This window comes from Rhincodon typus, chromosome 27 (assembly GCF_021869965.1).
Source record: "Rhincodon typus isolate 14 chromosome 27, sRhiTyp1.1, whole genome shotgun sequence".
Classification (NCBI taxonomy): domain Eukaryota; kingdom Metazoa; phylum Chordata; class Chondrichthyes; order Orectolobiformes; family Rhincodontidae; genus Rhincodon; species Rhincodon typus.
In genome coordinates, this window is record NC_063358.1 from 13,387,793 (window position 1) to 13,413,212 (window position 25,420).

Below are 25,420 nucleotides of genomic sequence, written 5' to 3' on the forward strand. Positions count from 1 at the left end.
GGTTATGTCACATTGTTCTGTACTGTCCCATGAATGAAAATAGTTTCTATCTATTTGCCCTATCAATTTTTAAAAATTATCCTGAACATTTCAATTACAACATCCTTAATCTTCTGTACTTATGGGAAAAATCAATACCCATGTAATAATTTTCATATCCTTTTCACCTGGTAAAATTGGACTGACCCACACGCCCTCACCTCCACTACTACCACCACCACCAAAAAAGCCAATATCCCAAGGAAAGAATGCAGTACTCCAGACAGTGGTCTAACCTTGACACATTAAACTCCCATCTGCCACGGTTTTACTCACTCAGTTTGTTTATCAATTATTTTCTCCTCCCATCTACCAGGTCATGTTTGGAACACTCAGAATCCAAACCTGGTAGGTCAACTTCTGAATTATGTGACTTGGAATCCTGGCTGGCTTTACTTGGTATTCCTATCTTGTTACAGGAGTGAAGTGGAAGTGAAACTCGCCATAGTCCCTGAGGACCACATGTTGCTCTTTCCTTAGATAGAGACAGCTGCTGGTGAGTTTAAGTTGAAGGTCACCACACCTCAGGCAAGGGACAAGGGTAAGGTTGAGAAGGCAGAGACTAAATAGTTAACTCAGTCAGCCGAGAAATTAAATCCATGCCTCTGGAATTACAAGAGTGCACCATAATGCAAACCAGGAATTAACTTGTCATTCCACTTGTAATCTGATCCAGTCCCTATTTTGTAAATAGCAGAACAGGAATGGTGCATTGCTTTATTTACTGTGTGGGTGTGATGTTACTGCTCAGGTGCTACGTGTCATGCTGTAAAATGTCTTTATGATAATTTCAAAATAATCATGATCAGAATCCCTCCATAGCAGTGGCAGCTTCAGTTGGCTCATACAAATGTAAAATACCACAGGCGTTGAAAATCTGAAGTAAAAACAAAACATATTTTTCAGTATTTTGTTCACCCAAATTGCAGTGACTGTCAAGGACACTCCACATGTAAATCTACTAGGTGATGGGATAACGATCTCTGTGGAGTTATTTCAGTGGTGATGAGAGTAGGATTAATGATGTAACCATGCAAAAGTGCCTACTGGCTGAAGCCCAAGTGGACTGTCAAGAGGCACTCCAACTGGTTTTATCATTGGAAAATGTGGCAAGTGGAGTTACAGGATATACCAATGGAAGTGGACACCCTCATTAATCCGACTGACCTTCAGGAACACCACTTGAGTGAAGGCAATTGCATAGCCTCATACAGGACATATCCTGAATAGAGGGATTCAACCCACAGCAAAACCCCAAAACAAAGCCAAGCCTCAGCCAAACGGTTAAAATTTTCTTCAGGATCCAGACCGGCAAGCCATTGTGGTTGCCGCCAGTATGCAGACTCGAGAGACCAGAAAAGTCCCACTAGACCTAAACTGAGTAAGAGAAGTCATAGGCCAGTATCCAAGAGAGTGCACACCCTGGAAAGTCCACCAATACCTTTACGGATATAAATTTGTAGTAATAACAGAAAACAAACCTTGCTAATTATACTCAAAGAGGACAAAGCAGTGTTGCCCATAGCTTTAAGCCGTATTCAGCACTAGGCTGTAATACTAAGTGCATAAGTTGGAACACCATTGGGAAGGCCAAGTAGCAATTGTGGATGCATTGAGCCACCTCACACTGGCAGATACACTACCAGTGATACTGCCACTAAAAGAGTCTGTAATGGTTTTAAATTTTCTGGACCCACTTCTGATTACAGCTGACAATATCAGACCTTGGCGCAGAGATATCCAGTCCTGGCAAAACTGAAACAGTTGGTGATGATGGGGGAAATCAAAGGGCCGTCACAACCAGAATTGAAACCTTTTGTACCCAGAGGGATCAGATCACAGTAGAGAATGGCATATTATTATGGCAAGCAAGAGTGATTGTCCTGAGCAAAGGTCACCACCAGATACTGGCTGAACTCCACCAGGGTCTTCCAGGGGTTTCCAAAATGAAGATGTTAGCAAGAAAAAATGTCTGGTGGCCAGGATCGGATGCAGACATAGCTGTGTTGTTGGGGTAATGCCCAGAGTGCCAACAAGAACAAAAAGTACCGCCAGCTTCTCCCCACATTCATGGGAATGGTCGAGTAAACTTCAGATGCTGTTACATGTTAACAATGCAGGTCCTTTCATGGGCACATGTTCTTAGTCATTGTTGACGTCCACTCAAAGTGATTGGTCGTGCATAGAGTTCATTCAGCAAACATGGAGATGACAATAGAAACACTGCGCACATCTTTTGCAATACATGGACTCCCTGATGTGTTGGCCACAGATAACTGGCCATTGTTTACCAGCAGGGAATTTGAGTATTTCCTAATGTCGAATGGTATTCAACATAAGGACAATTCCATACATTCATCATCCAATGGTTTGGCAGAAAGAGTAGTCCAAACTTTGAAGACAGGCATGAAGGAACAGCCTACAGCTTCACTAGATACCAAACTGTCCCGGTTCCTAATTAATTACAGGAGCACCCCTCATGCAACTATGGGGACAGCTCCAGCAGAGCTGTTAATGGGGTGAAGACTCCACACCAGGTTTAATTTGATCCTACCAAACTGGGACGGATGGTGAAACGGCAACAGGAACACCAATGCTGGACACAAGACTCGGCTCTGCGAGAGACAGTTTACTTCAAGGGATGAAGTTTGTTGTAAAACCCATGGGAATGGCCCTGCATGGGTAAGAAGCATGGTTGGCAGAAGGTCAGGTCCAGTGATGTATTAACTTCAAGTAGGTGCAACAGTCCCAAATAAGCACATGGAACAGTCCCGAATAAGCACATGAACCAAATGAAAGCTCCAAACCCTGATTCTTTGATAGCCTTTCCGACTGTTCAGGAACCCTTGGCTTCTCCCTCTCCATCAAGTGTTTAAGATGCTTTGGATTCTGAGATGGAACAGTCAATGTCGCTGCCTCAATGCCTTTGCTACCTGAAGAAAAGAATAGCTTCCTTCTGAGACTCTCCAACGCAAGAGGCAAGCTACTGTGCATTGCATACTACCAAGATCAGAGGCAAAGTTAGGGCAAACTGACCCCAGTGCTAAAACGCTCCAGAAGGAGCTACAAATAAAAGAACTGGCCTATGTCCTCAATCTCAGAGGGGGGCTGCATAGAATGTGAGTTCCTTGACTGGGGCTGTTAACCTGGTCTAGTCAGGGAGACCTGACTGACAGATAAGAACAGGAATATCAGACATCTTGTTCAATCTGAGATCAGGCTCTGAGGGAGCTGGATCAGTGTTAAGGACTCTCCACGTGTAAATAAAGGGTGACTTGGTGACGTCTGTGGCGTTATTTCACAAATAATATCTTCCAGCACGGGAAGTAGATAATATTTCACAAGAACAAAGTGCAGGGATATGGGGAAAAGGGAAAGAAATGTATTGAACTGGATTGCTTTTCAAAAGAGGCTCTGTGTGCTGAATAGCTCCTTCTGAATTAGTTACGATTCTTCAAAGTTTGTCAACATCAAAAATATATTGTAACCCAATCACAATTCAGGACTTGCTTTGTCCAAAAAGATGTAAGTAATGTTTCACACATCAATTCCTATAATCCCTGAGATTATTATCCTCTAACAATGTGATGAATTCTCTCAGTTTTCAAGGACACAACTCTAACAGAGCCATGAACCACAGAGAGATACCTACTCCAGAATGCAAAGTCTGATCTGGACTATCAGAAAATAGAAAGGAACTAGACTAGGTGGTGACAATCATTTACTAACAAGCAAGAACACTGAATTGACTTGAAACACATTGAGCCATGAAAATAAAATTGAGAGGTGATAGTGACAAAATATTGCATATCATTGATCAGGTGAGCCTTTGTCAAGTGATATGTGAAATATTGCTTCCAAAGCTTGACATGCTGAGTGTTTCCAGCACTTTTTAAATTTCAGAGTTTTTTTTATTCATTCACAGGATGAGGACATCACTGACTAGGCCAGCATTTATTGACCATCCCTAATTGCCCAGAGGGCAGTTAAGAGTCAACCACATTGCTGTGGGTCTGGAGTCACATGAAGGCAAGACCAGGTAAGGATGGCAGTTTCCTTCCCTAAAGGACATTCGTGAAGCAGATGGGTTTTTCTGACAATCGTCAATGGATTCATTGTCTAGTGCATTCACTGGTTCATTCATTCACTAGTTGTCTAGTTCTGTCAAAAACTGAAAGAAGTGCGGATGCTGTAAATCAGGAACAAAAACATAAGTTGCTGGCAAAGCTCAACAGGTCTGGCAGCATCTGTGAAGAAAAAAATCAGACTTAATGTTTTGGGTCCAGTGACCCTTCCTCAACTAGTTCTGAGGAAGGTTCACTGGACCTGAAACGTTTACTCTGATTTTTTTCTCCACAGATGCTGCCAGATCTGCTGAGCTTTTCCAGCAACTTCTGTTTTTGTCTAGTTCTGTTGTTGGACTATGGCAGATATTGCAGTTTTCTCTCCTAATTTTTACCTTTCAGAGCAAGCTGGCTGTTAGGCAGAAGCTGAGAAACCTGTCTCAAGGAGCTAACTGTAACTTGTGACTGATTAAAGTTGTAAAATCAATGATCGGAAGGTTAATGGTTTGACGGATCCCTTAAAATAAATGTACACCCCAGAAAGTGAAGTCTGTGCAGATAACATGATATGAGTCTAGGTGTACTATTTTGCGTCTATGTGGCCCACTAAAGGACTACCCTGTGACTATCAGATCTGCATCTGCAATGACAATTAGACTCTCAAAAGTTCCAAATTTCAACCCAGTCTGAACAACGTTTCTTCTTCAGCAGAAGATATAAATTAAAATGGAGAGTTCATATGATGAGAGTTGTTCTCAGCAAGTCATAAGCTTGCTCATCAGCAAAACTGCTTGTAACACACCTGTAATTGACTAGGTGTCCCAAAGTGGGGAGGCGTTAATGTAGTAATATTGCCATTGGACGAGTACCCAGAGACCCAGGTTAATGGTCAGGGGGAATTAATTCTACCATGGCAAATAATGATATTTGAATTTAATGAATAAATCTAGAATGAAAAACTAATTTAATGTGGGCCACTATTATAAATTGTCATAAAAGGCATGTTTATTGTGAATGCCACCAACAGGTGGAGCAACAAACATGTATGGGTAAGAGCACAGTGTCATGACCAGCTGACATTACTGGTCCCATCTATACATGCACCAGTGGCTATCTTATCTGACTTTTAAGCATTGGGACAGGAAGATGGATCACTTCTCCTACTATGATAGCAAGGACTTAGCAACAGGTGGGAAGAAACAGATGCAGTGACAAACCGGGCCCCTGGGCAGTGCAGCAGCTGGAGAACAATGGGTGGCAAGGCAAGTGTAGTAAAGGAGCAATGGCCAAGGAGACCTTTACCACAGACATTGTCAGGGAGGAGAAACTTTGTCATCCTCAGCCTGCTGTTCTGCATGTGCAGGGGCTATTTTGACATTACAGAGAAGCACTCCAATTCTAAAAACTCATCTGGTTCACTGATGTCCCTTGGGATGAGAAAATCAGACATTCTTATCTGATCTGGTCTACATGTATCTCCAAACCACCACAAAGTGTTTGACACTTAACTGCCCTTGGGGGAATTCAGGTTGAGCAATATATGCTGGCCTAGTCAGTGATGCCCATGTCTCAGGAACAAATTTTTAAAAATCTAACATGCCTTCTAGTGTAATTATGTAAAATAACCATTCAAAGTAAGTATGAGGGGGAATTGATCAGTCGTCCATGTTGAACAGCACTGAGTGGATGCACTGACAGTAGCAACAGCACAGAATCTAGTGTGTGGAGGACTTCAACATCCATCACCATGTATGGCTTGATAGCACTACTTAGCCGGCCAAATCCTAAAGGTCAGAGCTACTAGACACCCTGTGACAGAAAATGAGGGAACCAACAGGAGAAAAATCTACTTGACTTGGTCCTCACCAATTTGCAAGAAATAAATGCATCTGTCTATGACAGTATTGGTGGAAAAAACTACTGAATAGACCTGTGGAAATAAAGTCCTATCTTCATGTTGAGAATAACTTCCACCATGCCAAGTGAAATAGATTTCAACCAGATCATGCAAATTAAGACTGGTCATCTTTGAGGCGCTATGGCCGTTAGCAACAGATTTGTTTTTAGCCATGGTCTGTAACCTCATAGGTCAGCATATCCCCACTCTACCATTAGCACCAAGCCAGGGAAAATCAACCCTGGTTCAATGAAGGGGCATGCCAGGAAGAGCACTAGGCCTCCTATAAATGAGGTGTCAATCTGGTGAAGCTACAACACAAGACTGCTTGCATGTCAAGCAACATAAGCAGCAGTAATACAGAAAGCTGAGGAATGCCACAACCAGCAGACTAGATCTAAGCTTTAAAGCCCTGCCACATCCAGTAATGAATGATGGTGAACTATTAACCAACTTAGTGGAGGAGGAGTAGTGGAGGAGCACAAATATCCCCACAACGCTAAAGACAAGGCTTAACCATTTGCAAGCATCTTCAGCCAAGCACTCCAGCCTCCTCCTGAGGTCTGATGAATCACAAGATGCCAGCCTTCAACCAGTTTTATTCATTCTGTGAGCTATCAAGAAATGGTTGCAAGCACTGGATACTGCAAGGACTACACAGGAGATAGGATGACTACTGTTTCTGCAAGAAAGGCAGGATCCACAATGATTAAAGTTAGAAGAACAGAACCTGCAGACAAGTGCAAAGAGGTGGATAAAGTTACAACTTTGATGTGGAGGCCCCCGTGCTGGTCTGTTGCAGAGAGCCTTTGTAGAAAGGCGGTTTGTTGTTTGATGTTTGTTGTTTTAACTTTGCTTTTTGTTCTTCTAACTTACAGTTATACTGTGTGTAGCTGTAATGTAACTATTTTTCTTCATTTCTCTATTCTGTAACACAGGATTATACCTAGGTACCTTTGTAGCTAAGATGGTGCTGCAAGTGGCGACTAATAAACTTTTCACTCTACTCATTTGAGTATTTGTGACAATAAAACTAATAAAGCTAATTCAACTCAGTGGGATGAAACTCTGGAGGAGTCTGTATATGAGAACAAGGTTTTTGAATTCAGTAAAGTAGATGGGATCTAATGGACTTGCCAGGAATATGATGAAAGGAAAGGAAAGTATTTTGACTACACTTTTATTTAAGATGGATAGGAAATGGTACCAAGCAAGCCCTGAAAATAAAACTTCCAAAGGGCAGGTGTTGTTGTGTTATAGTGTTGCAACTGTGTATTTGATACTGAAATGAACAAGTAATTAAGGAATTAAATAATTAATAGCAAATGATGGTGTTGTATTGCACATGCTTTAATGTGAGGAGTGTTACAAGTAAGGTTATCAAGACAGAAGCACAATTTGAGGGCTTTCTTGTGGTGCAATGGTAGTATCCCTACCCCTGGACTTAGAGACCTGATTTCAAGCCCCATCTGCTCCAGAGGTGTTAATAACATCTCTGAGCAGGTTGATTAGAAAAACAGGTTAAATTTTAAAAAAACCCAATTTGTGCTATGGTTACACTGGTGTTTCTATATTAGAATTCTTACCTGCCACAGGAGAAACCCATGTTCCCAGCCAATACATGGAAGTCCTTTCCTTCTAGGGAGCCTGGTAGCTAAGTCAGCAGATCACCAAACTTTCAATCTGGAAGTTCAGAGTTCAAGTCCCTGATTGGATGCATTTCTTTGAATGGTTAATTCAAAGTCTTAAATGACAACATCCTAAGGCTGGAAGCTTATAGGCACTTGAACACTGTGGCCGAAAGCATAATTTGTGATAGAATCATACTAGAAGTTCAGTGAAGCCTATCTTGGCATCAGCAGCAATTCTGGCAAACATTCACTACCAATCCCTAATTGCGCTGGAGAATTTGGTGAGCTGCCTTCTTGAACTGTTGCAGTCCCTTGGGATAGGGACATCCACTGTCAGGAAGGGACTTCTAGCAAAGGAGGGCCAATATAGTTGCTAGACAGTGTGGTGTGTGACTTAGTGGAGAACTTGCAGGGGGTGGTGTTCTCATGATTCTGCTGCACTTGTCTTTCCATATGGAAGAGGTTGTTAATTTGGAAGATATTGTTGAGGAGCCTTGGTAAGTTACTATAGTGCATCTTATAACTGATACACACTGCTGCCCCACAGTTCATCAATGGTGGAGAGAGTGAAGATTGAAGGTCGTGGATTGGTTCTTAATCAAACGGGCTGCTTTTTCCTGGTTGCTATCAAGCTTCTCAAGAGTTCTTGAAGCTGCATTCATCCAGTCAAGTGGAGAGTATTCCATCACACTCTTGACCAGTGCCTTATAAGTGTTGGTCAGGCACGGAGGAATGGCAGTGAGCTACTCATTACCTGTTACTGTAGCCTCAGGCCGGTCCAGTTTCTGGTGTCTAGTCATTAGGATGTTAGTCTTGACCTCAGGATGTTCATAGTGGCAGATTCAGTGATGGCTATGCCATTAAATGTCAAGAGTTTAGATTCTCAGTTATTGGAGATATTCATTACTTGCCATTTGTGTGGTGTAAATGTTACTTGTCACTTATTGGCCCAAGCCTGGATATTGTCCAGAGCTTGCTGCATATGGATACAGACTACTCCAGTATCCGAAGAGGTGTGTGAATAATTCTGGAGTCAATAAATGTGGAGCTGGAAAAGCACAGCAGATCCAACAGCAACCAAAGAGCCTGGAAGTCAACGTTTTGGGCAGAAACCCTTCGTCAGGACGAGGGAGGAGGCTGGAAGCCCAGAAATAAATAGAAGCAGTGGGGTGTGGCTAGGGGGAGGGTAGGTGGGATGGAGATAGGTGGATGCAGGTAGGGGATTATTGTGGTCCAGGAACTCCCTACCTATGTCCGTGACACCACCCACGCCCTCCACCTCCTCCAGAACTTCCAATTCCCCGGTCCCCAACACCTCATCTTTACCATGGACGTCCAGTCCCTCTACACCTGCATTCCCCATGCAGATGGCCTTAAGGCCCTCCGCTTCTTCCTGTCCCGCAGGCCCGACCAGTCCCCCTCCACTGACACCCTCATCCGCTTAGCCGAACTCGTCCTCACACTCAACAACTTCTCTTTCAATTCCTCCCACTTCCTACAGACAAAGGGGGTAGCCATGGGTACCCGCATGGGCCCAAGCTATGCCTGCCTCTTTGTAGGTTACGTGGAACAATCCCTCTTCCGTACCTACACCGGCCCTAAACCCCACCTCTTCCTCCGTTACATTGATGACTGTATCGGCGCCGCCTCGTGCTCCCACGAGGAGCTCGAACAGTTCATACACTTCACTAACACCTTCCACCCCAACCTTAAATTTACCTGGACCATCTCTAACACCTCTCTCCCCTTCCTGGACCTCTCTGTCTCCATATCGGGCAACCACCTCGAAACCGATATTCATTTCAAGCCCACCGACTCCCACAGCTACCTAGAATACTCCTCCTCCCACCCACCTTCCTGCAAAAATGCTATCCCCTATTCCCAATTCCTTCGCCTCCGCCGCATCTGCTCCCAGGATGAGGCATTCCACTCCCGTACATCTCAGTTGTCCTCGTTTTTCAAGGACCGTAACTTCCCCTCCTCGGTGGTCGAGAACGCCCTCAACCGTGTCTCCCACATCTCCCGCACCTCATCCCTCACACCCCGTCCACGCAATAAAAACCAAAAAAGAATCCCCCTCGTCCTCACGTACCACCCCACCAACCTCCGGATCCAACGCATCATCCTCCGACACTTCCGCCATCTGCAATCCGACCCCACCACCAAAGACATCTTTCCCTCCCCACCTTTATCTGCTTTCCGGAGGGACAACTCTCTCCGTGACTCCCTTGTCCGCTCCACACTCCCCTCCAGCTCCACCACACCCGGCACTTTTCCCTGCAACCGCAGGAAGTGCTACACCTGCCCCCATACCTCCTCCCTCACCCCCATCCCAGGCCCCAAGAAGACTTTCCACATCAAGCAGATGTTCACCTGCACATCTGCCAATGTGGTATACTGCATCCGCTGTACCCGGTGTGGCTTCCTCTACATCGGGGAAACCAAGCGGAGACTCGGGGACCGCTTTGCAGAACACCTACGCTCGGTTCGCAACAAACAACTGCACCTCCCAGTCGCGAACCATTTCAACTCCCCCTCCCATTCCTCAGACGACATGTCCATCCTGGGCCTCCTGCAGTGCCACAACGATGCCACCCGAAGGTTGCAGGAACAGCAACTCATATTCCGCTTGGGAACCCTGCAGCCCAATGGTATCAATGTGGATTTCACAAGTTTCAAAATCTCCCCTCCCCCCACCGCATCCCAAAACCAGTCCAACTCGTCCCTGCCTCCCTAACCTGTTCTTCCTCCCACCTATCCCCTCCTCCCACCTCAAGCCGCACCTCCATCTCCTACCGACCAACCTCATCCCGCCCCCTTGACCTGTCCGTCCTCCCTGGACTGACCTATCCCCTTCCTAACTCCCTACCTACACTCACCTTTCCTGGCCCCATCCCCGCCTCTTCGACCTGTTTGTTTCCTCTCCACCTATCCTCTCCTCTATCCCTCTTCTATCCGCCTCCCACTCTCTCCCTATTTATTTCAAAACCCCCTTCCCCTCCCCCTTTTCTGATGAAGGGTCTAGGCCCGAAACGTCAGCCTCTCTGCTCCTATGATGCTGCTTGGCCTGCTGTGTTCATCCAGCCCTGCACCTTGTTGTCTCGGATTCTCCAGCATCTGCAGTTCCTACTATCTCTGAGGGGATTATTGTGGTTGGTCAGTGGGAATGGTGGAGCGGATAGATAAGTTGGAAGATAGACAGGTTGGGGGTGGAGAGATTTTGAAGCTGGTGAAATCAATATTCAGGCCATTGATCTATAAGCTCCCAAGGCAAAATATCAGATGTTGTTCCACCAGTTTATGTTTGGCCTCACTCTGACAGTAGAGGAGGCCAAGGATGGACATGTCACTAGAGGAGTGGGAGGGGAGTTAAAGTGGAAATGTCAGATGATGATGTGTTGTATCTGGAGGTTGGTGGGGTAGTATGTGAGGACATATCATCCTTCGACATTTCCACCACCTATAATCATGCCCCACTACCTAAACGATATTCCCCTCCCCACCCTTGTCCGCTCTCTGCAGGGACCATTCACTCTGCGACTCCCCTGTCAGCTACACACTCCCCATCAAGCCCTTCACCATACCCGGTACCATACCCTGCAAGTGCAGGAGGTGCTACACCTGCCCTCTACACTTCCCCTTTCACCTCCATCCAAGGCACCAAACAATCCTTCCAAATCCGGCAGAGATTCACCTGCACTTCATCTAACCTCATTTACTGTATCCATTGCTCCCAATGTGGTCTCCTGTATATCGGTGAGACCAAACGCCGACTCAGGGACTGCTAAGCGGAGTGCCTGTGCTCTGCACGCACCAACCAACCTGATCTTCCGGTTGCCATCTACTTTAACTCCCCTCTCACTCCACTGGTGACATGTCCATCCTTGGCTTCCTCCACTGTCAGTGAGGCCAAATGTAAACTGGTGGAACAACACCTGATATTTTGCCTTGGGAACTTACAGCCCAATCCCTGAATATTGACTTCACCATCTTCAAAATCTCTCCATCCCAATCTGTCTATCTTCCTACTCACCTCCCTGCTCCACCCTTCCCACTGACCAACCACAATAACCCCCTACCTGCACCCTATCTCCATCCCACCTACCCTCCCTCTATTTATTTCTGGGCTCCCCCCTCCTCGCCAGTCCTGACAAAGGGTTTTGGCCCAGAATGTCTACTTCCATGCTGCTGTCTGACTTGCTGTGCTTTTCCAGCTCCACATTTATTGACTCTAGCTTTCAGCATCTGCAGTCCTTACCGTCTCCAAGTCTCTGAATAATTCTGAACATCGTGCGATTATTTCGCAAAATGCAGTGCATGAAAGTGTGATGGAGGCAGGTTCAATCAAGATATTCAAGAGGGTATTTGATTATTATCTGAAAAAGTGCTAGAGGGAAAAGATATTGGAATGGCACTAGGTGAATTGCTATGTTTGAGAACCTGCATAGACATGACTGCTTGAATGGCCTTCTTATGTTGTGTAACTATTCTTCATTCATTAAAGGATTTGATTGGGTACATGAAGATAAATGATTTCCTTTGTTGTGACAGTTCAGAACAAAGGGTTGCTGGCTCAGTCTCACAGATAAACAGGTCAATGGTTATGTCAGAAGCATTTCACCCACAGGAATAGTGAAAATCTGGAATGTTTTTCTCCAAGAAACTTTTTATATAACATTAGTCGTAAATTTAAACATTAACACAGAGTCTTATAAAACAGGCTTACTCAGCATTATGGAACTGAGGCAGCTGATTTGAGTTATAAGACAAATCAACTTCGACACAAATAAATGGAAGAACTAGCTCAGGTGTCAGTTTGGCCTATGTGTTCCTTTCGAAAGCACAGCACAACTAAGTTTATAACATCAACAATCATGCGTGAAGTTATAAAGTATACAGTACAGTGAGTTTATTTATCTGTGGCAATGCATCACAAACTGAAGTAGTATTTAAAACTCATTCCATATCGAACTAAAGTCCGGTCCTGTTTTTTTCTCTAGACTTTGTGGTTAGATTTCCTATCAAAGGTGTCACAATATCTGACTCTGCTAATGCAAACTTAAAGCCACTCAGGCAACTTTCACAATTTCACAGCTGCTGGCTTGTTTTGGGGCCTTACTACGCCGTTAATGTTGAGGCCATTCTTCGCATCAGTTCAGCAATTCATTTAAATTGATCAGGTAAATATCATTGTTAAAATAAGCATGCTTACCTGAGCAATCACCTGGTGCTGATCTAGCAGTGAACGTTCACTTCATTTGGTTGAAAGCCCTCAATCATTTCAGTGGGTTAAGCTGTTGATTAGGCCTCATGAAGTAATTAACATTTATAGTTTATTGAACTCACTGGGAAAGTGCCTGGGAGAGAAAAGAAAAACTTTAGCAATGAAATGGACCAACTTGGTAAAGTTTGCATGTTATGTTAGCTGCAAAATTGCTGCACTAAGTTCCAGGAATTGAGACAATGTAGCTGTGAATTTGAAGTTGCTGAGAATCTGTTAGTGACAATGAATGTGTTAGTTGAAAGCGTGTTGCTGATGCTAATAAGATCAGCTATGTGTGTTCGTGTTAGTGTGAATGGACAGATATTAATGTGTTGCAGTTTAGTGTGGGGGTACAATAATGAGTGTGTTAGTCTAAATGCATTACTGTGTGTGCCTTAATTAGTGTAAGTGGATGTACATTAATTTGTGAGACATACCAGTAAGTAAACTTGTGATAGATCTTGAAGACCATACGATTGCTCTCTCATGAGAAAATGTATGTGTGTGTGTGGAAGAGAGACAGAGAGAGAGAGAGAGAGAGAGAGAGAGAGTGAAAGAGAGGAAAAGAAAGCCGATGGTATGTTTCATCTGAAGATCACCATGCTTCAAGCAAAGACTGAGGGTGAGACCTCCATGGTGACATATTTGTGAGGAATGTGGATACTACTTGAAGTAAGTCTGTTGATGTTTGTTAGCAAGTGGGTTCAATTGCTAATGAAAACTTTCCCACCAGCAGTTTGCTATGTGAGGGGTAATACAGAAGAGGTGTGTTACCATGATATTTTGAGAATAGAAAAGCTTAGAATTGCTGTTTATAAGTATCATCTACTTGTTTAATGGAAAATAAAATCATCTGTTGGATGGCGTGATGGCTCAGTAGCAGTGCTGCCTCACAGTGCCAGGAACACAGGTTTGAATCCACCCTTGGATGACTGTCTGCCTGGAGTTTGCACGTTCTCCCCATGTCTGCGTGCTCTTCCACTAGGTGCTCTGGTTTTCTCCCACAGTCCAAAGATGTGCAAGTTAAGTGGATTGGCCATGTTAAATTGCCCATAGTGTTCAGGGATGTGTTGGTTAGCCATGTTAGCCATGGGATGGAGTAGGGGGATAGGTCTGGGTGGGGTGCACTTGGGAGGTTCGGTGTGGACCTATTGGGCCAAATGGCCTGTTTCCATACTATAGGGATTGTATGGATTCGATGGTTTACAAACTGAGTTGCCATCCTTTAGAGTAAACATTTATCAACCCACTGAAGGGAGGAGAATCATGAGATGGTATTTAATATGTTGTAACAAAGTAGAGTACAAAGGTTTTCTATTTTAACACCTGATTTTACTACAAACGTTGCAAATGAGATTGGAAACTTGTACCGAGCACTCCAAAAGCCTAAAAAAAATGTTGGCAACATAATGGGACTGATTATTATTCTGAACCAAAAGACCTGTTTTAAATGTTAAACACAAATAGACTCATATCACTTTCCCTGTGCCTCTTTTTCCTTCAGTACTTTAATGAAACCATGATTGTGTGTGCTTCCTCCACACTGTCAGGGATTGCATTCCAAGTCCAAACCCCCTTTTACCTAAAAGGATTCTTCCTCATTGCTATTGATTCTTTTGCCAATAACCTTAAATCAATGTCCTCTAGTTCACAACTCTCCTGCCAAAGCAATGGTTTATCCTATCTATTGTGTAGATTCCTTATGATTTTGAACACTTTAATCCACTCTTCTGTCCTCACTTTTCTATTCCCAAAGAAAAACAACCCCAGATTCTCCAATCCTCGTAACTGAAATCCCTTATTCCTGAAACTACTCCCAGAAGCCATTTCAGCAACCTCTCTATAACCTTCTAGTCCTTTGTAAAGTGTGGTTTCTAAAATTGGACATAATACTCCTTTTAGCCAAGGTCATGTGGGGAGGGGACACTGGTGGTAGAAGGCAATGACTACCCCAGATCCTCCTGGCTGCACATTAGGGTAAGCTTTGGAAACCTGTAAAGGCCCACCAAAAAAAAGATAGGGGAATTAAAATCTGAGAACAAGTTACTTAGGGATATAAAAACAGATTGCAAGAGCTTTTGTAAGTATGTAAAAAGGGAAGTAGCTGAAGTAAATATTGATCCCTTGAGGTAACGATAGAAGAAATTATCATGGGAATGAGGAAGTGGCAAAAGCATTGAATAAATATTTTGTCTGTCTTCCTAGTAGAAGACACAAGTTACATACCAGAAATAGAAAGTAACCTAGGAGCCAATAAGATGGAAGAAATTAAGATAATTAATATCAGCAGAAAGAAAATATTTGTAAGTGCATTGGAATGAGGATAGTGCTTGATGGTGGTAAGAACCTGTGTGTGAAGTCTTATAACATGGGAAGGCTGTTGCCTTGCAATTACCATACCATTCTGACTGACCAGGAATCTCTCCCACTCTTATCAGCCATGTTTTGGAAGGATTTACAGATTGATAATTACACTGTTTGGCTATGTTATGAAACACTTTCTGGGGCCATCAAGCTCTGAGATGGAACTTGAGTGCAAAACATCTAACCAAACAGTAGGTAGCTACTGCTGTGTTACAAGACCTTGAGAAGAAACATGAGGGACTGAAATCTGATAAATCCCCTAGACCTGATGCTCTACATTCTAGGGTTTTAAGAGGTAATGGATGTGCAGGTTATGATTTTCCAAAATTTCTGAGATCATAGAATGGTCCCAGTGAATTAGAAGTTAGCAAATTCAAGATCCTATTCAATAAAGAAGAGAGAGACAAAATAGGAAACCACAGATGAATTAGGAGTACATGGTTGTCAAAAAGTACTGAAATCTATTATTGAGTAAGTCTTAACAGTTATAATGACCATATTTTTTGGTCAATGGACTAAAATGGGAGAAGATACTTCTTTAAAGCAAGGAAATTTTGTAAGAAGATGTTTGCAGTTTCAAAAACAAGTTACTGGAACACATTGTGAATTGTATGTGCATGTTGCCTTATTTAAGCAGTGAGTGAGCATTTCAGCCAGAATGGTATTAGCTATGTCTGTTAAGGGAAATTTGGGCCAAACACAGTCTTTTAATAGAGACAACAAGGTGCAGAGCTGGATGAACACAGCAGGCCAAGCAGCATCATAGGAGCCGATAGGCATTTCAATCAGGACCTTTTTGTTGTGGGCTCAGGAGGTATCAGCATAGTGACAACCATTTGATTGGTTCCTGGGCAGATGGTTCTAACCTTAGGTATGGATAATACAGCAAAAACATTCAGTCTCCAAAAAGAAAGCATCCATCTCTCACTCTTTCTTTTCTGTGTGGAAAAGTGAAAGGAAATCCTGGCTACTTTCCCTAAGCTTTCTCTGTAAATCCCCTGTTGAAAGAAAAAGGGGGTAAAACACATTTTCAACTGCATAGAACGGGCAAATTCTCTACCAGGGAATGAAAGTTTGAGAGTAAGTATATTTACAACCTCACATTCATTAGCATTGAATCAGAAGGAGTTGAAAGAATGCTGAAAGACAACAATTCATCAAGTCTGTGATCTACACTGATGCCAGAACTATGCTTCTCTGACTTTTATCCCCTTCCCCATTTTCAATATTTGTGTTTTGTCTTGTCTCTTTGTGTGCTTGATTTGTATGTGTAAAGGCATTTTATGAAAAGGGTGGAGTTTCAATTATAGAGTTTAGATTAGCCACTCAATTTGTCTATGTTTTGCCATTGGTTTTAAAAAAAGCAGATTGATTCAATACATGGTTATTTTCTTGACAATGGAGAGAATCTGGTGTACATATCATTTTATCTGAATTGGACTGTTTGGTAAAATTGGGCAATTTGGTGGCTTAATCAAGTCTTCACATTTGATCCAACTCAGAAACAGAGGGACTTGATTTCCAATGCACTACCTCAGTGACTTGTTGCACAATGCATTGAGAAAATCATTTATTTTCAGATCAGACAAAGTAAATATGGTTTAGAAATCAAAAATTCTTTGACATTTATCAAGCTTTTTGAAAATGTAGCTAGTAGGATGGAGCAAGAATGGATGGGGCATTTTCAAGTAAGATGGTATAATGCAAAGTTAGATCAGTGGCATTAGCTCCATCGGTTGTTTTCCATCCATGTTAATGGCTAGGATAAAGAGATGAGAGTAATATATTCAGATTTCTTAATAATTCAAAGCTATATTGGAATGCAAGTGTGAGATGGATTCAAAGAGACTGCAAAGACAGATAACTTAAGTTAGTTGGCAACAGGTGGCAGATGGAATATAATGTGGGGAAATTTGAGGTAATGCACCTTGGTATTAAGAATAAAAAAGCAGATTTTTTTTAAGAAAGGACATGAATTGTGGATCTTAGGTGTTCTTCTGCAAGGAACCCAAAGTTAGCATGGAGGTACAGCAAGCAATTGGAAAGGCAAATAATATGTTGGCCTTTATTCCAAGGAAATTACAATACAAGAATAAATTAGTCTTGCTCCAATACAAATATATTCTTTCTTTAAATATGGAGATCAAAATGCACAGTATCCCATGTCTAGTCTCATCAAAGCCCTCACCTTCTCGCGCTCTTGCTTTCCCTATTCTAGCTCATCGTATCCATTGCTTGCTTGTTTGCTTCCGCCATTTCAACCCCTAACTAGACAACTCCCCTCTGTCCTCATGCAGGTTGATATTGTCAATTGTTCCTTATCCCAACACTCTGTTGTTTCTCTTAAACTGTTTTTAACCCTTGGGGAAGAAAGGTAATGTCTCTATCTTCATCAAGTACTACCCTGACTACAACCTCCCCTTCCTCTCTGAAGTTTTTTTTTAAAGATGCCATGCCTTCCCAGCTAAGGGCACATTTTTACTGAGTCAAGATGACTTGGGAGCCTTTTAAAAATGGGGTGGATCCAATTCCAGACAATGAAGATTTGTTGAGATCCCAGGCATCATTATTCTTTTAAAACATCTGAGCCCCTGTTGATTAACATTGCTGGCTATGGGATCTCTGCTATCAATTTCACAATGTTTATTTACACAAGATTTCAGTCATTGAAACTTTTTAACTTATAAAAACTCATAAAAATTATATTTTTATGGGGCTGTAACGGAAAGAGTTTATTTTAATAATGGAAAATAATCAATGTTCTTTCAAAAAACATTTTTGCATGTCAAACTTTCACTATTCATTGCTTCTCATTGCATAGTGGATGAATGAACAAGGAAGTATCATTGACTGGAATAGAGAGGTATGAGGAGTAAGTGGATTGGTTGGAGGGGCATGTCTTGGCATGAGGAGTTATACGAATGGGTTGGGGGCATGAGGTGGAATGGAAATTGCGTTGGAGCAATGGGTATGAAGAGTGAGGGCTGATACACTTTCACAGATTTTTATTTTCAGTTTCTTGCTACTGGGACAAAATCCCACAGCATTGAGGTAAATCTTTTAAACAGCTCATCTCAGTCCCCGAGGCTCCTTCCTGACCTTTTTCTGGAGTTGGCCAGCCCAGCTGCAGCCTGAGCCCACACCCCAGCAGAAAAGATCTATCCTTATAGCACTTTATCCCTTTGCTCTTTCACTGTTATAAAATGGCCCAATTCAGTTAAGCTTCATTTATCTATATTTATGCCACCATTATACAGTATGAAGAATGTGCTCTGTCACATCCTCATTTCAAGAAGTTAAGGAAGGAAATAGGTGGAAGTATGCAAAGTGAATAACAGCTGTGAAGATGAATGACCAGGGTTAGAGGGAGGTGATTGAGGAAACAGTCACAGCAGCCGTCCTGGCCCCCAGGTATCTGTTCCTGTTTCTGGGTAGGGCCTTCCCCTTGGGTGGTGATGACAGAGAGCAGAAGCTCCAGGCCTCAGCCTTGGCCTCCCTAGTTTCTAGCCTCCTCCTGCTCCTGGCCTTTATCCAGCTCCAGCTGTGCTCAAGTTGCTCCCTCACCTCTCTGACCTCTTGTCAGCAATGCAAGCATGCATGATGTCATCATGCAGAGAATGCAGTGATGCTTCCTGCAGCCAGTCGTGTCGGAGCCAGGTGACATCATTTGCTGCATCTATGCATGCATGGCAACCATATTGCATTTTGAATCATTACACTGTATACAAACACAAATAGTTTAATCTGTGACTGTGTTACTTTGGCTCCCCACTGTTTCTGCCTATATCACACACCTATTTTCCTTCATCCTACATCGTTGAAATGGGCAGAAGTAACTGAGAGACCAATGCTAAGGAGAAGGTGCTAGGGAGGCTGAAAAAGTCTGAAGGTAGATAAATCAACCAGACTTTGATTCTGAAAAAGATAGCTGAGGAGATTGTGGAATGAAATAACTTCACAGAGGCTGGTATCCCATTACCAAGTCACAGGTGGAGAGTTCATGACACTGATCCAGCTCCCTCAGAGCAAGCTCTCAGAAAGAAGAGGACATCTGACACTCCTGTTTATATCTGTCAGGCAGAGCTCCCTGTTTGGACCAGATTAACAGCCTCAAGCAGGGAGATCATTCTATGAAGTCCACCGTACCGACCTCATTATAATCAATACATCCCTCTTCCTCTGAATCTGAGGACGTAGGCCTGTTCTTTTTTTGTAGCTCCTCTCAGAGCATTTTAACACCGAGTCAGGTTCTTCCAATTCTGCCTCTGATATGTAGAGCAAGAATTTCACAGTAACTCATCTCTTGTACCTGGAGCATCTCAGAAGAAATTCATTCTCTTCTTCAGATGGCAAAGGCATTGAGGTGGTGACATCCACTGTGACCATCTCAGATTCCAGGGTTTCTTCAATGCTTGACAGAGATGGAGAACCCATGGGTCCCGGAACAGTTGGAAAGATTGTCAAGAAGCTGGGCATGTTTTGCTCCTGCACCATTTGTGAGTTTACAGCTTTCATATGGTCCATGTGCTTGTTCAGGACCATTGCACCTACCCAAACTTTATACATCATGGACCTGACCTTGCATCGACCATGCCTCTTACCCATGCAGGGCCATTCCCATGGTTTCTACACCAAACTTCATCACCTGAAGTAAACACTCTTGCTTAGCGGAGCCTTGTGCCTGACATTGCTTTCCTGATGCCATTTCATCCTCCCCACCCAGGGGAGTCGGTAAAGAAGTGGCAAATGAAATACAATGTGGGAAAGTGTGAGGTTATACACTTTGGGGGGAAAAATAAAGGCTGAGACCATTTTCTAAGTATAGAAAGGCTTCGGAAATCTGAAGGACAAAGGGACTTCAGAGTCCCAGTTCAGGATTCTCATAAGGTTATTGTGCAGGTTCGGTTGGCAGTTAGGAAAGCAAATGCAATGTTAGCATTCATTTTGAAAGGCCTGTAATACTAGAGCAGGACTGTACTGCTGAGGCTGTGCAAGACTCCGGTCAGACTGCATTTGGAATGCTGAGAGCCGTTTTTGACCCCGTACCTAAGGCAGGATGTGCTGACCTTGGAGGGAGTTCAGAGGAGCTTCACAAGAATGATCCTAGGGGTGGGGCCTTTCACTTGTGGAGTGGTTGAGGACTTGGAGTCTGTACTCGATGGAGTTTAGAAGGATGAGGCGGGGGATCTCATTGAAACTTAGAGGCCTGGATAGAGTGGCCATGGAGAAAATGTCTCCACTCGTAGGAAGGACTAGAACCCGAGGGCACAGCCTCAGTGTGAAGAGACGATCCTATAGAACTGAGATAAGGAAGAATTCCTTCAGCCAGAGGGTGGTGAATCTGTGGAAATCATTGCCACAGAAGGCTGTAGACCAAGTCATTGAGAGTATTTAAGACAGAGATAGGTTCTTAATTAGTAAGGGGATCTATGGTTACGAGGAGAGGGCAGGAGAATGGGGCAGAGAAACATATCAGTTGTGATCAAATGGCAGAGCAGACTCCATGCGCTGAATGGCCTAATTCTGGTCCTTTAACTTATGGTCTTATGTGTCTCTTTTCAGCCTGTGATCACTGGAATTTGCATTATTGTTATAAAGATTATGTAGTTTATGTGTGCAGAAACTGTACCCAGAGGCATTTGGGAGGTGGCGGGTGGGGGTTTGGAAAATGCACTTTTGGCAGCGGCCTGTCTATGAAATACGCTCAGCTTTCAAGAGAGTTTCCTTTCAGGCCCCCTAACCATGAGGTTTCCTGCTGATGCTGAAATTATTTCCCCTGTCTTTGATGTAGTAACAGTTAGATATTGATCTCAGTGACTGTGGTTCTTGGACTCCTAGCTAATCCTGATCCCCAAGTTTTGTCCGTATCCACTGCAATGTCAAGGTGTTTCCTGAATGCAAATCGTTACTGTTGATAAGACTGCAACAATTTTCATCGCTAAGTCACTGGTTGTGTCAGATGTAGGAGAGGAGCATCTGGAGCAAGAAAGTAACAAAGCCTAAGCCATGGGGCTTGTATTTCCTTGTAAATTGAGATTAAAGATCTATTTAAAGTGTTTTAAGATGACTGATGGATTTGGTAAGGTAGATAGAAAAGAAACTATTTTCTCAAATCGGGGAGTCCAAAATAAGGAGGCACAAAATTACAAATCTTAATCCCGGTCTTAGGGATGAGCAGTGGCAGGAAACAAGGGTCCAAGTAGGATGAAAGGCCAGTTAGCATGATGAAATGCACTATGGCAGCAGTGTTTGGAGGCTGGCATTAGCAGATCAAGGAACTGGGCAGTGAAAGTGCAAGGGGCTGAAACCAGACAGTTTTTGAATGTACGTATTGTCTACTGTTCCTCAGGTAGAGAATGCAGGTTACCATTGTTTAATATTATAGAACCAATATTCAGTTGCAGAACTGACCTGCCTGACCAGTGGCTACAATAAGGATTGATTTATCCCAAAGTCAAACAAAAGTTTGGTGATTTGAATAAAATCTCTCAATTCTTTTTTTTTGTTTTCAGTTGCCAGGACCAATGCAGAAAAAAAAATTGGGACACAATGGAAGATTTGGGATTTACATTCCTCAAAACTAGATAATATTGGGCTCTTTAAGAATGGATGTTGCTGCATTGCTAATCCTTTGAGTAATGTATTTACGAGGCTGAAAAATGCAAAACTGTTTGGGAAAGGACTAAAGCATCTTCACCACCAAGTCTGGCTAACGTTTGCTGCTGATTTGTCTTGAAGAATTACCAGACATTAGACATCCTGCCATGGAGTTAGATTTCAACATTGAGGAGCTAATTGATTTGAGTTTTGTAACAGATGAGGAGCTAGATATGATTGTACATGTCCTTTATCGGGATGCCGAGCTCCGTTTATTGGAGGACGAACGGATCAAGTAAGCAGAAGGAAATTTTACATTCTTACAATTAGACTTGAATAATTATTCCTTATTTTCACTGTTACATTTGACAACTTTTTTCCTGTGTAACTTTGTGCTAGCCTTTAATGTTATTTGTGAAGTAAAAGATTTACAATGAATTAATTAATTTTAACGGTAGGGTTAGTGAAATAACACAAGTAACTTCTGGGATAATTAAATGTGATCTTTTCCTTGAAGTTTGTGAAATCATGCAACTATTTATGCCTGAATGTAATATAGCTTTCTGAATGTCTACCTTATTTGAAACCTTGCACTGAATTTGGGAGTTGGTAAACTTTGCTACCAATTGCTAAGAGGCAATTGCGATGATAAGATGTCTTAAACAACCAACAACAATATTTTCTGGAAGCACAACATAAGAAGTAGTCAAGTCCAAGTGATAAAATGGCCAAAGCAAAATGCTGTAGATGCTGGAGATCTGAAATGAAAACAGAAAGTGCTGGAGAAACTCAGTATGTTTGATGGCATCTGTGGGGAGAGAAACAGAGTTAACAGAGAAATAGATCCACTACTGAAGAAGGGTTATATTGGATCTGAAACATTTACTCCGCTTCTGTTTCCGTAGGAACTGCCAGACCTGTTGATGAGCAGGACATACTGCCAAGCATCATTAGTGACTTATGAATGTTCAATTATCAGTCTATGATTCATTACCAAGTGTTAACTGTGCCTCATTAGCAAGCAAGGCAAGTGAACCATTAACAAGTTACAACCATAATCAGTTATCATGTGGGAAAAAACACCAATCACGAAACCAAATCGAAGTACTTAAGATGTTCAAGATGGTTTCCACCAGGGGGTCAGTGCCCCTACAGTACAGGGAGTGGATCACAGTCGATCCTGTGATTTCATAGCAGTCAGTCCGGAGGTGGGGCTAATACAGTCTGGGAGATATCAGGGGTTTGGGCACTTTGTGCCCTGGACCAGTTAGATAGTTGAAGAAGTGGGCCATGGTCAGCCCATCAGCTCCATCCACAGAAGCTAATGGGAAAAAGGGTTGGGGCCAGCCTTAATAAGCCTTTGTGAAATTGGATTTTCTAATCTCATTCCTGGAAGGTCTCGCTCTAATTTTAAGATTATAATCCATTGTTCTGTATCCCTCCACCAAAACTAAGTTGCTTTTCAGTTCTTACCCAATTGCACCTTTCTGTAATTTTAAACTCTTCAATGAATCACCCTTCAATCCTCTGTTCTCAAGGGAATACAAACCACATTTACAAAGCTAATATATGTCTTTGGAAATGAGATGCCCAGAGCTGAACATGATACTCCAAATGGGGTCTAACAATAACTTTATACAACATGAAGATCATTTTCAGCCCTTTGAGATAAAAGTCGATATGCATTAGACTTTCTCATTGTTTCATACTGTTCATTAGCTTTGTCATTCCCTTTTTTGAATCCCCATATTTTTCTGTTCCTCCATAGTCCCATAATTCCTAGTCTCCATTATTTAGAAAATACTCTGATTTATCTTTCTTGAATTCAAAGTGGATGATCTCATGCTTTCTACATTGAACATCTGTAATGCTTACCAATTTAATTTGTCTGATCTTTTGTAATTTCCAGTTCCATACACTAAACCTGATGCTTCTCCTAACTTTGTGTCATAAGATCTTCAACTAGCTGCTACAGGTCCCACACCACTGGGATTGTAGCAGAAGACATGTTTATTCACGACTGGAGTGACTGCCGTATCTCTAGCACCTGTGAGGAAATTCCAAAATACCACGCATAGTTTAGCATCCAGTTACTCTAATGAAGGTATCTTTATTAGGTTTTTGTTGGATTCCAAAATTAATAGAAGGAGTGGTGTATCTTGAAGAATGAATTAGTAGAATTTGAAGCCTAAATGTATAATTCCTCCATGTTCTAAATCTTTTACAGAGCTTTAGGACAGTGATCATTAATCTCAATTCATGAGATATTGTTGGTACGTTATTGCTACTTCTTACACTTCATTTCTGTGTTACTGCTCCTAACTTTCCCTGTTGTGGATTTTGCAGGAAGTTGCAACAATCGGTTCTTAATCCTGAACAGTTAAAATTTGCAACAGGAGATTGGTTTAAGGAAGTCCGAGCAAAGCGACACACAGACAAAAAGTTTGGATCAGACATTTTACGTGCCTCTATTCGTAAGAAGAAAACAGGAAAAGGTAAATCTGAAATTTGTTGCAAACTGTTTCTATAGGAGCAGAGAAAACTAGGAGAAGATCTATTGGAGGATTTTAAAATTAGGAACAGTTGTAACAGAGTGATTAGGAAAGGTTATTTTGAAGAATCTTCAATTTCTTCGTGTCCTTTTGTAAAATTCCACTCCCATAAGAGTAAGGGGAGGGGTTAGAAAAATATGGTTTTACACAGAAGCTGGTCAATGGTTGGAATGCTTTGTCACAGGGAGAGACTGGGGAAGACAATGTTGCAGCTTTCAGTGTAAAATTGGATATAAATTTGTAAAGACTATGTCTTTTCATTTTTCTGTACTTTCATGGACTGAAACAAGAAAATAACTTTAAAAGTCAAGGATTGTTGAAGGATTTTTGGTTAGGGATAACATTATGGCTGTACTCAGGGAGGATATTCCTGGGACATCATCCAGTGAAGTTAAATAGGTAGAACTGAGAAATAAGAAAGAGATGATCACTTTGTTGGGATTGTACTATAGGCCCTTCAACTGTCAGCGAGAAATTGAGAAGCAAATATGTAAGAAGATCTCAATGATCTGCAAGAATAATAAAGTTGTAATGGTAGGAAATTTTACTTTTCCAAATTTGGACTGGGACTATCATAGTGTTAAGGGCTCGAATGGAAAATAATTTGTTAGGTGTCTACAAGAAAACTTTCTTATTCAATATTAGTACCTACTCGAGAAGGAACAATACTTGACCTTCTGTTGGGAAATAAGGCAGTCAAGTGACTGAAGTGTTAGTGGGGGAGCACTTTGGGGCAAGTGATCATAATTCTATTAGTTTTAAAATAGTTACGCAAAAGGATAAAAGTGATCAAAAAGTTTAAAGTCTAAATTGGAGTAAGGCCAATTTTGATGGTATTAGATAGGAACATTCAAAAGTTGATTGGCTGAGGCTATTTTCAGATAAAGGGAAGGTAGGGAAGTGGTAGGCCTTTTAAAAATGGGATAACAAGAGTTCAGAGACAATACATTCCTGTTAATGTGAAGGACAAGGCTGGTAGGTGTAGAGAATGCTGAGTGACTAGAGAAATTGAG

General features: G+C 42.3%; 1 protein-coding gene across 2 annotated transcripts in view; it reads left to right on the forward strand.

Annotated features, from left to right (window-relative positions):
* The first annotated feature begins 12,709 nt into the window (after positions 1-12,709).
* The window catches only part of LOC109914579 (synaptotagmin-like protein 2), a 56,027-nt gene continuing 43,316 nt past the window's right edge, over positions 12,710-25,420 (forward strand). Inside the window, exons 1-3 of one of the 2 annotated variants that reach the window (XM_048613165.1) lie at positions 12,710-12,811; positions 21,771-22,150; positions 24,202-24,350. In XM_048613165.1, coding sequence (XP_048469122.1) covers positions 22,023-22,150; positions 24,202-24,350 — 277 coding nt within the window. In that variant the 5' untranslated portion in view covers positions 12,710-12,811; positions 21,771-22,022. Of the gene's footprint in view, positions 12,812-13,493; positions 13,567-21,770; positions 22,151-24,201; positions 24,351-25,420 lie in introns of those variants that run through there. The other variant, XM_048613166.1, reaches the window with a different exon arrangement.